Here is a 15,076-nt window from a genome sequence, read left to right as displayed (position 1 = left end):
TCCAATTAGTGCTCCAGCGCTTGAATGACCAGACACTTAAAGTTCCTATCTATTCTTATCCTATCCAAACCTTTTTAAGGTACTAAATGGACCACTGCTTAAGTACAAAAAATCCTGTTCAAGGTACTTTATGTAGAGCAGCGCAATAACCGCATTGTTTTTACGTATAATTTATTGAAAGTCTATTGCCCCTCTTTAATTATAATGCTGCCACCGCTGTTGGCACCTAAGTTACGGCATGGATGAAATCCAACATTGGTTAGCAGCATTAGTTAATAATGTTCTCTCGGTCTCTATCATTTGTAAATATGTTAGCGGACCTCTTCATAAAAATCAGCGACAAATTCAAGATGCAGCATATCTACTTTGACGATTTGTTCTTTTTGCTGTGCTGCAATTTTCTTAAAATTGTTGAATCTTATTTCTGTTTTTGCCCTGCCTTCTTCTTCTTCTTCTTCTTCTTGAATAGTTGTTTTTCTTCTTTTTGACATTTGAGGCCATTTTCGTCAGTTTCATTTGGGAGACTGCTGTCACTCCCGAAGGATACTGGACTGCTTTGTCTTGACATCGGGTCTGATGACCTCGATCCACTGGCGCTGTGTGCCGGTTGTATCTGCTAATTGCAAAACAAACAGTAATGGGCTCTTTTTCTCGAGTTATTACTCAACTGAAACCCAATTGAAGAAAGAAACAGTCTGGAAACTCCTGTTCAAAAACTTTGTTTTGGATTAATATTCGCACTTGCGCTATAAGATGGCTAAGCCGACCTCACAATGATTTTTTGAGGAGAAAGGGCACATACAGTTTAAAAAGCAATCGTTCCATTGAGGCAGTGCATCTCGGGGAAAGAAACTTCCTTATGGGTAATACTAAGTGCACTCTTATCAGCGAGCTTACTTGATGTAGTCGGTGTTTTGTTGAAGTTTCCTCCCTGTGTGGGCTGATCATGAAGCTCTTTCGAGAGATTCAGAGGTGATAATTCCTGCAAGATATTCATGGCCAGGCCAAGTTTGTTAATTTGAATTCATTCTACGTTCCAGTTAATTCAGAATTGGTCTAATCTATGAAGGGGAAAGAGATAATTATTAATAATTAACATAACTTCTTCAAAGACTTTGGAATACCCCTTGCACAGTCAAAATTGAAAGACAGTCATCACAGTTTCTATTTGCTACTTTACTTTGGCGTAAAGCAGGACCAATTACATTTGTAGTGCTCTTCTGCATGCATTGTCCGTACTCCAAACCTGCATAGGTTTTCTGGGGCAGTAATTAAGAAATTCTCTTACCGGGGTTTCTGGGCTCTCTGACAGTCGTTGATGCTGACTAAAATTTTGGTCGCTGGCAGCTCTTTGTGGCAAATACACTGGATCTGGCTTAGCTGTCTTCTCTTGCAAACTTCTGTGAGAAACGCTTCTCAAATCCCTATTGGACGCGGGTTCCCACAAGGACATTTCCTGAGAGACAGATTCATCGCTATATCCACTTTTAAAGCTGCGGCCGTCTTCTCTGAACTTCTCAATTTCCAGCTGCAATCTCCTGTTTTCACTTTGTAGGTTGACGAGCTCTTTCATGGTTCTGTAGCCTTCAGCCTTAACGCTCGATAGGTCGGATTTGAGCCGCTTGTTTTCTGATTTAGTTGACGACATGTTTCGTTCAAATTTGGCCTTTTCTTTTTCAACTCGAGCCATCTCCTCATGAAGAATGAGAGCCTGTTGTTGCAGTCTGTTGTTCTCTTCTTTGATGCTTGACATTTCTTTCTCCATTCTCTTCACAGACAATGTCCTGTCGCACATTTTGGTTTTTAGGTGGTTGTTTCTGCTCAGTAATTTCTGCACTTGATTCTGAAGATCCGAATTGTGCTTTCTTATGATGGATAACTCATTTGAGATAAGAACGTTGGTGCATTTGGTCTCTGCAAGTTCCTTTTGCATCCTTTGAAGCACTCTTATTTCGCTACCCACAACAGAACTGTCTTCAGACGAAATTTGAGACGAGATGCTGATGTCAAGATCTGTTGCCGACACTAATGAGCTGTCAGTGTGGACCTCCATGCTAGAGTCGACATCGTCCAAATTTCTCGGTAGACCATCCTCTAATACGTTGTGTTGCCCAAAATTGGAAGTATCTTTACTCGTGTACCTTCGATCTTTCTTCTGTTGCTTTCTCGCAAACGTAGTAGTTGACATAGATGGATCATCGCCTTTTCTTGTCATATGGTATGGTTTTGGAGTCTCCGATTCTGTGGGAGGAAATTGAGTGATTTGAGTGCAGTTGTCTGGTTTTTTCCTTTCATCAAATCTTTTGTCAACACTTTCGATGTGCAGACTGGCACTGTTTGTGTTGGAAAAAAATGGAGTTATTGAAGTCTCATCTACTGCTATTCCTTCGTCATCTCGAGATTGCATTTGATTGACAGGGCCTTCAACATTACCGAGAGCTTCTGAAGATCCAGGAGAGCGAGGTAAAGGCCTATCAGTTAACTCTTCAAGGGTGGACTTCAAGCGTGGAACTGGTTTTGAGTTTTCATTCGTTTTCAGTCTGTGAAGGGATGTTGTCATTTTGGTATCACTTTCATCTTCTGTGTTATTCGGTGAAATTTGAGTGCAGTTGTCCGTAATTTCCATTATTTTGAAGCTTTTCAGCATGCTATTTTCAGCCTGTAAAGCCGACATCTCAGCAGTCATTTTCGAGTTCTCATCGAGGACGCATGATAGCACTGTTTCCAATTTGGTGTATCTTTCGCTAATGTCGTAAAGCTGTTCTTCTAATTTTTGTTTCGAGACATCGTACCCTTCAGATCTCATGCAAAGCAATTCTTTCTCCATTGCTTCTCGTGTCTCTATTGCATCTGACAGCTCGATCTCAAGTCTTGCTTTTTGATTTTCAAGATTTCGTTTAGCTTCCTCGATTGAGTTCTTTTCTTGTGTTAAGTCGTGTAAGTTTTGTTGTAGCTCCTCCTTTTCCTCATCAATAAGAACCTGTTCCTTTAAAATGGCTTCATTCTGTGTTTGCAATATACCCGCTTTCACTTTTAGTGACTCGCATTCATTTAACAACGAGCTGATTTCCCTTTTCATGGACAGTTGTTCTTCTACTAGTAAGCTAATTTCATGCTGACTTTTCTCATTGTCTTTAGATCGTTGTTGCACTTCTGACCTAAGCATGGAAATTGTCCACTCCAACTCACGTCTTGACTGGGAAACATCCTCTTTTGTGTCATGGTAAATAATCTCTGTATCACCCAGTTGTTTCGTGTGACCCATTTCCACACTTTCAACTTTGAGCGCTTCCTCGCGGTTATTTTTCTTATTCACAGCAGACGTATCTTTCTCAGCCTGGAGGATAGAACTTGCATCACCTGATCGCTGCCTGATCAAAATTCCTGACTCCTTATTATAATCTCTTGATTCGCTTTCATAGTTTTCTCCAACTTTATGCTGATCCATACCTAACAACATCTTGTCTCTCACTTCGTAAGATTCAAGGACATTGTGTGAACGTTCTTTTACCCTCTCCCGGTTGTTCTCATCATTACTGTTTGGCTTGGCGGTTTCTATTTCTTCGCCAGGGGTACTTTGATCATTCGGAGTTTCATTTTCAAAGTCTTTAATGTCAGGCAGACTTAACATTGAAGTTGTTCTTTTCTTAGTCATTTTCTCTTTATCGTCGACATATGAAACGATTATCACCGGAATAGCGATTGCTGTTGTGACTGAAGAAGCTTTTTTAAATTCAGCCATTTGTACACACTCCGGTTCCACTTTATAGTCTTCTTGATGTTCGTTGTTTTCATACGACTCACTGCACTGTACTAAAAGTTGGGCATAATAATCGCTGTCTCCCGTACCCAAATCTTCATCGGCTTTAGGCGGTGTGGTGTCTTGAAAACTTTCTATAGTTCTGTCGGCATTGCGATCGGAGACCGACTCTGTTTGAACGGACTGGTCTTGAAGACGTTTCAGAATTGGATCAACGCTCAAGAAGCCCCGTTTATGCGTCTCCATTTTTGTCGATTGCATTTTCTTCATTTTTAATTCATTATCGTCTTTCCATTTTTTAATTTCTTGCAAAAGGTGCATGTTTGTACTGACCAGGTCTTCATTTTCTGTTCTGCAAGTTCGTAGTTGCGTTTGCAGCTGTTCAGCTTCTTGCAATTTAATGTTACAAGTTTGTAGCTCGCGCTTTAACTCATTCTTTATTTCTGTTTGAGAGAGCAGATCCTTCTCGAGTTCAGTAACGAGTTTTTCAGCTTCTTTGTTCCTCTTTTGGATGTCCTCAAAGTCAGTCTCAATCTGCAGCAAGTCTCGAACTTTTTCTTTTGCTTGGCGGCAATCTGATTTTGTATCTTCAAGTTCTTTGAGCAAACTTTCCTTCTCTTGGGTGTATGAAGATAGCAAGAGTTTAATTTCCTGTTTCTGTTTAATGCAAGATTCTTGGCTATGCCTAAGTTCGCTTTCTATCCAATCATTTTCATTTTTTAATGCTTCGAGCTCATTAAGGAGAGTTTTCCTTTCTTGTTTCAAGAGTGTATTTTCTTCGTGTCCTTGCCCTTCAATTTTATTTCCAACATTTCCATTCGTCCACTTCATTTCACTTCTCAGGTCTTCCTTTTCAGATGAATGTGCTTCCACATCTTTAAGTCCCTTATTTGTTTCAATTTGCAGCTGGTCAGCAACAGATTGGGTTGGATGTAACGCGTCATTTGTGGTCGAATGTTTGTCTTCTGATTCTGTTTTGTTATCTTGACCAACAAGATTTTCTCTAGTTTGTGCTTTTTCTTTTTCAATCTCGTTATTTTGGGATTCTAGGACTCCCATCACTTTGATTAGCTGCTCCTCTTCTCTTCGCGGCTGGTCAACTTCGAATTGGGATTTTCCTTGATGATAACCATCTCCTTTGCCTATGGTTAAGTGATAATTTGCCATCTCTTTTTCAAGGGATGACTCGATATTCTCCGTTTTCAGGTCTGACTCACTCTTCAAGTATTCCTCGTAATATTTGAAGCCTTCCACTTCTGCAAGTACTTGAGTTTGAAGTGAGAGGCAGCTATTCTCCCCGATAGGAGTATTGACAGTAGGGAGTGCAGAATTGTCACTGTGTATCGAGCCTCTTCCTTCCAACTGAGATGTCTCGTCAGGAGGATTTTTATGTTGTTGCTCGATTTCCGTTTGGTTCTGTTCACCCCGACTTCGGGTTGAATTTGATTGATAGCTATCATCACTATTTGAAGTTCTTGCTTTTCCTTTAGCGTCTTTTGAAATACTTGTGATGTTGTTGTCACTTAGGGTATCTTTCCTGTCTTTTATTTGTGCGTGTTTAACGCTACAACTGTCGCTATGGCTACACACCAACTCATTTTGTTTCAATTGTGTGACCGGTAATAAAAATACATCATTTTTCTCAAGCTCATGTTGTTGTTTTTCTACGAGAACAGCAATAACGTTTTCTGCTTCAACCAACTTAAACTTTAAAACTGCTTTTTCTCTCATTGCTTTTGCGAAGGATTGTTCCAGCCGCATCTGTGACCTAGCGAAGTACGATGCCTTCCTTTCCAGTAAAAGGTTTTCCTTTGCCATCATAGAAAATCCTGCTTTGACGTCTTCCGTGAAAGAAGCAAGTTCTTTCTCTTTTTCTTGACCTTGATTGTCAAGTGAACCGTTACCCATCTTTATTGGAGTGTCATCCTCTGCTGAAAACTCAGTTGTTTCTTTTGTCATGTTCACTCCTAAGGCTTCTTGTACAACAGCACATTGACCCGCAATCTTCTCCCTTAAACTGGCGAGTTGATTCGTTAATTGAACCTTTTCAGTTTCAAGTTGTTCTAGTTTTTCTTGTAAGGAATGGTCTTTTCCTTCAAGAATCCGTTTCTTCTCGGTTTGGACCTCTTTACTTTCCCTTGTGATACCCTGAGCAGCTTTTGACTTTGCTTTTGAATTGTTTTCGACATGCGATTCCTTTTTCTTTTCCTCCCTCCGCTTCAACTCTTCATTTCGCTGTTCCAGGCTTTTTATCCTCCCCTTGACAGCCTTGTTTTCTTTCTTCAAAGCTTCGTTTGTGTTTTCAAGTTCTCTCTTCTTTTCTCGACATGCAGCAAGTTCATCTTCAAGATGCTGCTGCATTTTGTGGTATTTTTCCAACTCATTTTGCAACGAAACATTCATCTTCCCAGTTGACTTTTCTTTTAATGTTACGATTTCCTTGCTGAGATCATCGTTCTGAACTTCTAGTTTTCTGTTGCTGTCTTTTAGAACTTCAAGCTTCTGTTTCAGGGAAGCGTTCTCTTTTTCCAGCGATTCTTTATCGTGCTGGTGATCTGTTATCGCTTTATTTGTGTGATGAATAATGTCAACTTCATGGGTCAAGCGATCGTTTTCTTCATGAAAACAGCGAAGCTCCTTTTGCAAACTCTCTAATGCCTTGGTCTTTATTTCAAGCTGGTTTATTAACTTATGAGAGTCATCACACTCGCTTTCAAGTTTTTGATTTAATTCACGAAGTTCTTGAAGTTCCCTCTCGAGTTGTTCTTGTTTTCTTTCCAATTCCATCCTCCTGTCTTCTTGCGATTGTGCATTTTTCGAGGCAGACCTTATAACATCGATTTCTTCCTTGAGGTTATTGCATTCTTCTTGCACCCTGGTGAGCTCTTTCTCTAGAAGTCCTTTCTCCTTTTCTAATAATTTTGTATGTTTTTGTATTTCTAGGGGGTCAAACGTCGTTCTTCCATTTCCATTTTTACAGTTGTTGGACGTCTCACGTTTCGTAACAGCCTTCCCTCCACCTTCCATCTGTTCCTCAAGGCTTTTCTTGACACTCTTTACTTCTTCTAACTCGTTTTTCACCTGGTTATAGTCGGCCGTAATTTTTTCTAAGTATTCTCGGAGAAACATCAGTTCCTCCTTCTCCCCGTCTTTCTCATCTTTAGACTCTAGTAATTTTTCAAGGCGAAAATATTCCTCCGGTGAAGTCTCATTTCCTGCGTTTGTTGATGCAACCGGTCTAACTTTGTTCCCCTCTAAGTCTTGTTCCAATTGCAGAATATGCCCTTTTACAACTTCTATCTCCTTTGTAAGTTGATATTTGTCTTTTTCCAATTTAGCATTCTTCTTTTCGTTTTCCTTTTGCTCGTCTTTCTGGAGGTCAAGTTCGTGGCGCAACATGTTATTTTCTTTTAGAGCATCTTCCAGGCGCTTCTCCAGGATTTCTTTACAGACACTTGCCTCGTGCAGATGAAAGCTTTCTTGTCGCTTTTCGTTTTTAAGTGTGCTGATTTCGTCTTTAATTGTCTCACATGAACAGCGCATTTCCATAAGACGTATTTCCAAATTTGCAGCCTTTTCAATATTGTCATCTAGTTGGGTGTTCAACAAATTTCTCTCGGACTCACTCTGCTGAAGATCTCTCCTAAGCCTTTCACACTCGGTTTGGACACTTCGTAATTGAAACTCAAGCTTCAGTTTTTCGCTTGCAACTTTCAACAGATCCTGTTCAAGTTTCTGCATCCTTTCTTCCTTGTCCCCATTTTCCTCACTGGGTTTCCTAAGATCGTCTTTGTTTGACCCTTTTTGTACATTAAGTGAACTGCTTTGAACACGACTTGAGCATTGGGAAGTTTGAGTATTTACTGGTTCCTGTTCGCCTTTTAAACTTGTCAGCTGATCCTCCAGGGATAGTCGCCGAGTCTTTCTGCCTTTTTGCAAAGCTGTTACTTCTAGTTTCATTTTTATCGTCTCATTTTCACTTTCCAACGTTTTGATTTTCTCTTGAAGAGTTTGTTTCCCCCGCTTCTCATCTTCCAGTTTCTTCAACAGGTCCTTTTTGGCCTTTTCATTTCCTAAATATTCTTCCTGCTTCTTTTTCAGATGAGAATTTTCAACTTCAAGCTCCTTTATTCGTTCCTGTAGACGGGATACATGGTTATTGAAATATGAAACTTCTGTAGCTTTATCTTCGTCGATGGGAATTTGATTCAAATTCTTATTGTCTTCACCAGTTTCTTTTGCTTCGTTGGTTTTTTCAATGAGGGCATCCTGATACTGCGCCCTAAGAATCTCGTATTCTTTGGTCAACTCTGCGTGCTTTTCTTCGAGCAACTTGTATTCGTCACTTGCACTTTCTGCACACTCTCCAATCTCTTTGATGGTGTCATCTTTGTCCGAAGGCGTTTTAGAGTCCTCCTCGACAATTTTGCTTTTGGCATCGTTGTCTTCTACCTGGACGTTGGCCTGCAGTTTGTCTATGAGATCGTGGGCGCTTTCCAAGTCCTGCCTGTACATGGCAAGAACTTGTTCGCTCTCTGCTAACTGCTGCTGAAGGTAACCATTTTCAAGCTTCAGGAGTTGATTTTCATGTTCCAGTTGCTTGCTCTCGTCTGCGGGAGACTCTGCTATGGAAGAAGACGTATCACCTATTTCGTCCTCGCTTGTGTGTGTGATGGTGTAAAACTTCTTACTAGGTGTTACTTTTAAGGTTTTCTCAGTCCTGCTTAATTCCAGTTTTTGTGGATTTCTTGTAAAAGATAGTTCCCGATCTAAGCTGGATACTTCATCCTTAACTTTGTGCGTGACTGAGCTGAGTTCAGTCTCGGACCCAGTCGCTCGAGAACGTACTTGGGCCAACTCTTGGTTGAGTCTTTCTTCCTCAATCTTTACCTTAGAGTATTCTTTTTCAAGGGCTTCCTGATATTCTGACATTCCTGCAATTTCTTTTTGTAAATTCGAATTAAGCCGTTTCTGCTCAGATACTTCGGACTCGAGCTCAAAAAATCTTTCCTCCTGAAACTCCAGTTCATCATTCGTTCTTTTGGTTTCTTTCTCATTTGATGATCGTTCATCTAACAGCTCTTCTCTTTGTTTTCTAAGAGATTCTAATTCTAAGAGGGCGTTTTCGCATGCTTTCTCAACATGAATTCGTTCTTGTTTGACACTTGCAAGTTCTACAGACGATTCCTGATGCTTGTTTTTCCAAGAGGACAGTTCCAACTCCATTTTCGATATTTCCGTCTCAAGTGTTTTGTTGTCCTTCTCTAGTCTGGTGCTCATGTAAGCGATGGCTTCAATGTCTTTCTCAAGTCGCGTTGACTTCTCTCGATATCTCTGCAAGTCCTCCGTAACGTCTGAATGGATGTGCCTTAATTCTGTTACTTCTCCCGTCAGCTTTACCTTCTCTTTCTTAAGGGATGAAAGTTCGTTCTTTAATCGGTTGCATGCATCCTCACTTGCTTGCAAAGAAGCTTTCATTTTGGTCGATTTGTCGTCCAGAAGTTTCACTGACTTTTCCAATCGTGCTTTGTCTTGCGATGCTTTTTCGAGTTTTACTTTAAATTCCGCGTTTTCCTCTATAAGGCCAACGACTTCCATTTCATTTGAAGACAGTTGCTTCGGGGGAGGATTTTTTAGATCAATTTTGGTGATCTTCGTCTTTCCATGGGACTTCGTGAGTGATTTTCCTGAGGATTTTGTTGGTGAGGGCGGTGGAATACGTTTTCTCTCATCCTCAGTAGATTGCTGCGAACCAGTCAGAGTATTGTTTTCCCTCACTAACACCCTCTCTAATTCTGATCGTAAAGCCTTTATCTTCTCTTCAAGTACTTCATTTTGATTTTTTACATGAAAATACTGCAGGCGAACCTGTTCACACGTTTCCTGCTCCTCTACAACCTGGTTTTCCAAATTGGTTATTGTTTGTTGAGCTTCGGCAAGTTGTCCTTTCTTATGATCAAGTTCTTCTTCTAAATCCTCATTAGTCTCTATAGCCTCTCCCAGTTCTTGTTCAACTTTTTGCAGCTTTCTCTTCAGCTCTTGCATCTGCTTGATAAGTGCTTCTTTTGACTTACTTGACAAGTCATCACTGCCAGTATCATTCCCAACTAAGAAACTGGAGTTACTCACGACATCTCTTTTTCCACTTTTGTTCGGCGATGATACCTCAAACGACTTCTCTTTGCTTGGACTTGCGGAGGGGGAACGTAGACTTCTGGCAAGTTTTGTGATAATTATCTCTTCATCGCTGTCGTCGATGTTTGCATCGGAAAGAGTCGGTTCTTGATCATCGGATAGTTCGTCCTCACACGCAATTTCGCCCGGGTTGGGCATAAACGTGTAAATCTTTGAAATACTTTCCATACACGTCTTTAAGAACGCTTCCCTGTTTTCGTTTCCGTCAGACATCTGAGAGCTGTTTTCACTATCATTGCTCTCATGTGAAGCTTCCATGACGTCAGAAAGCTCGGGATATCCCCTGAGTCCCTCTTTGGGTGACTCAACATTGAGCTTTGCCAAGTCCGAATCAGACAATTGCTGTAAGTTCTCTTGGCTTTTGGACTTTTGAACGTCTTTCTCCAAATTGGATTTTTCTAGTTTTAGATGGAACAATTCAGATCTTAGTTTTGTAACATAGTGTTTCACTCCAAATAATTCCTCTTCGACCTTGGTTTTCTCCTCCATTGTCGAGAACAACTCTGTCTCAAGCTTAGTAGTATCTTCATGCGCGTCATTTATTTCCTTTTCGAGCTCATTTTTAGTGTGTTTGAGAGTCGTGAGTTTCTCTCGTCGTGGTGATACGGAACCTTGGGTGGAAGTTTTGCCGATGTCCATGGTTTTCTTGTCTGCAGTTAACACAATCGGTTTGATGTTTCCTTTTAAACCTAACTTTTCGTCCTGCGTTTTACTCGAAGAACACAGATTTTCTTGAGCAACACCTTTCATTCGCTTTTTGTCTCCGAGCTTCTCACATGCTTGTCGGAGATCTAGAAGCTCTATGACTAAAAGGCAAGCCAGAAGCGCCTTATCTATGATCACAAACCGGAGGCAGTTCTCCAGAACCGAGTTCAAATCCTCAGCGTTGGCCCACAGGTCGATATCACTCAAGCCTATAATAAAACCAGTAAAATTAAAATTATAAGAAGTGACATCATACTGTCGTTCGTCGAAATAAAGTAGACATCGAGACCATCTTTACTAATTATCACGAAATAGAACAGAAGATCACGTCTTACGGCATCAATTTGTATCGTCTCAAAAACCGACTTAAGTGAGCAAATGTGAGAATGATATATGTTGTGAAGTTGCATCCATTGGAAACTCGGAAAAAAACGGTTGGTGCACCTCATATATCCTTTAATTAAGGTGACTGCGCGATGCAGTTATGAGCTATGCTGTCACTTGTTATTTGACTTTGTAACTGCGTGATCCAGTTCTAGTAGAAGACCCACATTTCACCCTTGCTCACCACAGAGTCTCTCGGAGTTCAGAGTTGAGTTAGAGCAGCCGACTAGATCGTGGGGTCGTGGGTTCAAATCCCATCTGGAACTCGGATTTTTCCGAGTTTCTAATGGTACAATTTCACAATAGATATGACTCCTAACCCTTATAACGTTTCGCTAGAAACCATGAATGCCCCTTAAAGGGAATATTTATGCTGCTTCTTTTGTGTTTTTCTTACCAGGCATATTGTTTCGTCGAAACATTATAAGTCTGGTGAGTTTCTTTCCCAGCTCGTTCCACTGCGGCGACTGGCCTGGGAATACAAAGAAAGTTACCGAAGCTAATCTATGTTTTCCTCAATAAGAAAAGGAAAAACGTTCATAGGTATGCTGTCGTTTCTCAAAGGGCTATTCCTCCGAGCGTCCCACACAGGAACCATTAATTTTAAGGAAGCCCAACTTTTTGTGTTTATATTCAATGTGTTGATCCTTTATTTGTTTGATTAGAACAAAAGAGGCATTGAAAACAACCTAACGAAAATTTCCACATGTATGTTAGCAGAGCTCTTTGTTTGGTAAATACAATTTTGAGCCAAAACTAACAACGGATCATGCTTTGAAGTCTACTGCAGCTCTTGCATTATTTTAAATTTACCAACCTTCATTCCTATCAATTTGTTCCTCAAACAAAGAAGACATCAAACTCAACACTTGCTGTTCAACCTTTTCCTTGGAATTTGACAACTCTCTTAAGAGCGCTTTGGTTTTCCTCATGGCCTCTTCTTGGTCTCGTGCTTTTTCGTCCATTCCAGAAGCAGAGGGTTGAAAACTTGCGGATGGGCGTATGTTAGAATGGTTTTCCGGAGATCTTAATGTCTTATCTTTAGTGTCCCTACCGATGAGTCTTCCCAGCATCCTTCGTACTCCACCAGCTAATCCCGCGGATTCGTCATTGGAAGTATTGTACATGGGAAAGCTGAGGCACGGTTCTGGGGGAGCACCCCTGGGAGAGATTTTGATTGAGCAATCTTTGGAAAACAACTCCACCGAACCCGCCCTGGAGAAATTAAAATGCACGAAATCTTTAGCGTCGGAGGCTACCCGCTTTCTCTCGCTGGTATTTTGTTCAGGATCAAGATGCAAATCCAGAAGCTGCAAGAAACAGCCAGCGTTATTCAAGAGCGCCTCTTGAGTGTCGGCTAAAGCCAAATGACTTTTGACTTTGGCTGGTAACGAAGTATCTGAAAGAATACTCTTGGTTACATCCGGGGTTTGTAAATTTGCCAACAGTTCCATGGACATGAGCTCAGCCAGTAGGACAGCCTCGACATCAGGAGTGTTGCTTCCAACTGGTTGAGACACTTGTTTCTTGAGGCAGACCAGCTCTGTTTGTAAGTTATTCTTTTCCTCTTTTTCCCTCTGCACGCTTTTGGAAAGGTTGGCAATCACAGACACCAGCTTTTCATGCTGTGAGAAGAACATGTGACAAATAAAATTACACACAAAGCAACACATCCCCAATTGTAACATTTGGATCTTGAGGTGACGTAGTGTTAATGGGTGCGGAGAGTCCAAAGCTTTCATTTCCTTTTCATCGTTTCTTTAAAATCCCCCGGGCAGAGAAAGGATAAAGAACATGACACTAAGATCAAGTACAATTTTAGTAAAATCTGAAGCAATTGAGGTAAACAAGAGAGCAAAGGTCAGATTTTCTTGCCTGTTTCTTCAAAAGGGACAAAATAAGGAAATAAAGACTTACATCTTTTCCGGCGAAATTTTCACTCTCTTGGTAACAGCTAATTGCAGACTTCAGACGTTGGATTTCTCTGAGATATTCTAGCTTTTCGAATTTGTATTTGATGTCTATGAAAATAAAAGAAAAGGTTTCTAGTGTTTTTAGTAAGTCAGGTTGCTATGTAAAGTTAAAAATTTAGACTTCTCACCATGATCTTCGAGTTTCTTTGCCAATCGCTCAGCCAACACTTTATAGTCCACCTGTCAAAAATAAAGTTGAAAATCTGTTTTCACGGAAGAGATCATAACTATGTCAATCTCTTTTGACTAATCTAAACCTTGCTTTTGAGATCTTACAAGAATATTACAGATATTATTTAAGTATAAGTAATGAGTGAGTAACATGATAAACAACATGTTGAGTGCCAATTAGCCGTTATATTGATCTATACAAAATATGTTAGGTGGCTGTGTGTACCTTATATCCATTCACGCATGCGCTTATTCCGTTTCAGTTCTCGAGTTTATCTTTGTAAGAGTTTATTGCACCTTGCAGTCTTTGCATTCCGAACGCATGCGCTTTCCGGCACCGCGCACTGGTACAATGTTCTGAACATCGAATACATTTGTGCAATGTTCCTTACCTCAACATTAAGTCGCGCAACGTTAGTTATTCTCATGGCTCGTAGTCCAAAGTTTAAACTACATTTTGTCTCGTTGACTTCACTTAGGGATGGTGCGATACAAATCTAGAAAAATGCAAATGCAGAGGAGAGAAAACTTTTGAAGTTGCTGTCAAATGTAATCTGTACATTACGTCTGGATGCTCCCGCGGTTTTTCCCTGGGAATTGTCCGTTATTCCCACCTCAATATTTTCAACCTCCAGGGACACCAAAAGAGAGAATTTTCTTCACCATTTAGCGCCGAGATCCCTTGACATCAATAAAAATAAACTTATTTTGTCTCGTATCCATAGTAGAGCCCCAAGTGACGAAATAGCAGCATTTGACATTTCTGTAGGAGTAATTTAATCAATATACTTGACGATTATGTAAGAGTTTTACCAACATGCGAGGCGTGCGAGGCACCATGCGAGGCGTGCGAGGCAAGAAGCGAACCATGCGAGTCTTGGCTGCGAGCCATGCGAGCCATGACTGCGAGTCAGCATCCGAGTCACACAGTTATTGAAAGCTAACTGTTTTAAAATGGGTGCTTAGACGTAATAACTGTTTATCAGCGCTATTTGAAATGGGTGCTTAGACTTAAATGCGAAATTCGCATGCCTCGCACGCCTCGCTGCCTCGCACTTTGTAACGACCCATTATGTAAAGAAAAGCAGCATTTCGTTGTTACTGAGAAGGGTCTTCGTCATATTCCGTGAAACTATGTGGGCCTAATACTTGAGATTTTAAAGAAGAACAAGCATCAACTCACAATGAAGTTCGTTTTCCCGTTGTCACCGAGGCAGTCTTGCAGGAGCCTGGTGAGAGTAGAATTCCTGTAGGGCACGTGCCGCTTATGTCCACGAGCGAGGGCGTATATGACGTTCCTGAGGGAAGCGTAAGGAACATACATTCATTGAATTCTATACAATGTGTTAACATCATACTGAGCTGACTTATAGGAGCATTAAATTAAAACGAATTGTGCCGCGCCAGATAAGAAAAAAACCACCTTTTAGAAGTGGCCAAAAATTACGTGGACACGTATTTCTCATCTGATGCAGCGGCACCAGACCCAAGGAAACTGAGGGCACTTAACAGTGAAAAGAACAGGACATATTACCAAACGAAAATGTATACGAACATCTTGAAGTTATTTGAGAAAAAGAAGGTTTCTGTTTTACTCACCCAAGCTCGAGCAGTGATGTGTTCAAGTACTTTGCTTCTGTCAAACGAACTCCTTCAGCTTTTGTTTTTGTCAGTCGCTCACTTCCGGCCAAATCACAGCTTTAAAACAACCAAGCAATGGATTAAAATGCTTATAAAGGTGGTTATTCAAGGTACCAAATTTTGTTTTCTCGCATAAAATTAAAAGGAGGACGCAGTGATTCCCCCAATCCGACTCGGCCGTACCTAAGAATATCGGATTTTTTTTTCGATTTTCGACCGGATGTGATCGATTTCCTATAACTGTGGG

At 40.7% G+C, this 15,076-nt stretch overlaps 1 protein-coding gene and 1 pseudogene across 4 annotated transcripts in view; both read right to left on the bottom strand.

Moving 5' to 3' along the window:
* Positions 1–491, bottom strand: part of LOC138027415 (early endosome antigen 1-like) — a 12,791-nt pseudogene extending 12,300 nt beyond the window's left edge.
* LOC138026244 (centromere-associated protein E-like) overlaps positions 1–15,076 on the bottom strand; it is a 43,199-nt gene that overhangs the window by 16,322 nt on the left and 11,801 nt on the right. For 3 of the 4 annotated variants that reach the window (XM_068873498.1, XM_068873497.1, XM_068873495.1), the window contains 9 exons: positions 14,788–14,886; positions 14,372–14,486; positions 13,581–13,685; positions 13,146–13,197; positions 12,962–13,065; positions 11,862–12,669; positions 11,442–11,516; positions 1,289–10,869; positions 898–982 (listed from right to left, as the gene is read on the bottom strand). In XM_068873498.1, coding sequence (XP_068729599.1) covers positions 898–982; positions 1,289–10,869; positions 11,442–11,516; positions 11,862–12,669; positions 12,962–13,065; positions 13,146–13,197; positions 13,581–13,685; positions 14,372–14,486; positions 14,788–14,886 — 11,024 coding nt within the window. Of the gene's footprint in view, positions 617–897; positions 983–1,288; positions 10,870–11,441; positions 11,517–11,861; positions 12,670–12,961; positions 13,066–13,145; positions 13,198–13,580; positions 13,686–14,371; positions 14,487–14,787; positions 14,887–15,076 lie in introns of all 4 variants that reach the window. The other variant, XM_068873499.1, reaches the window with a different exon arrangement.

The sequence above is a fragment of the Montipora capricornis genome, chromosome 12 (assembly GCF_036669925.1).
Source record: "Montipora capricornis isolate CH-2021 chromosome 12, ASM3666992v2, whole genome shotgun sequence".
Taxonomy (NCBI): domain Eukaryota; kingdom Metazoa; phylum Cnidaria; class Anthozoa; order Scleractinia; family Acroporidae; genus Montipora; species Montipora capricornis.
This window is presented reverse-complemented; position numbering and strand designations above follow the sequence as displayed.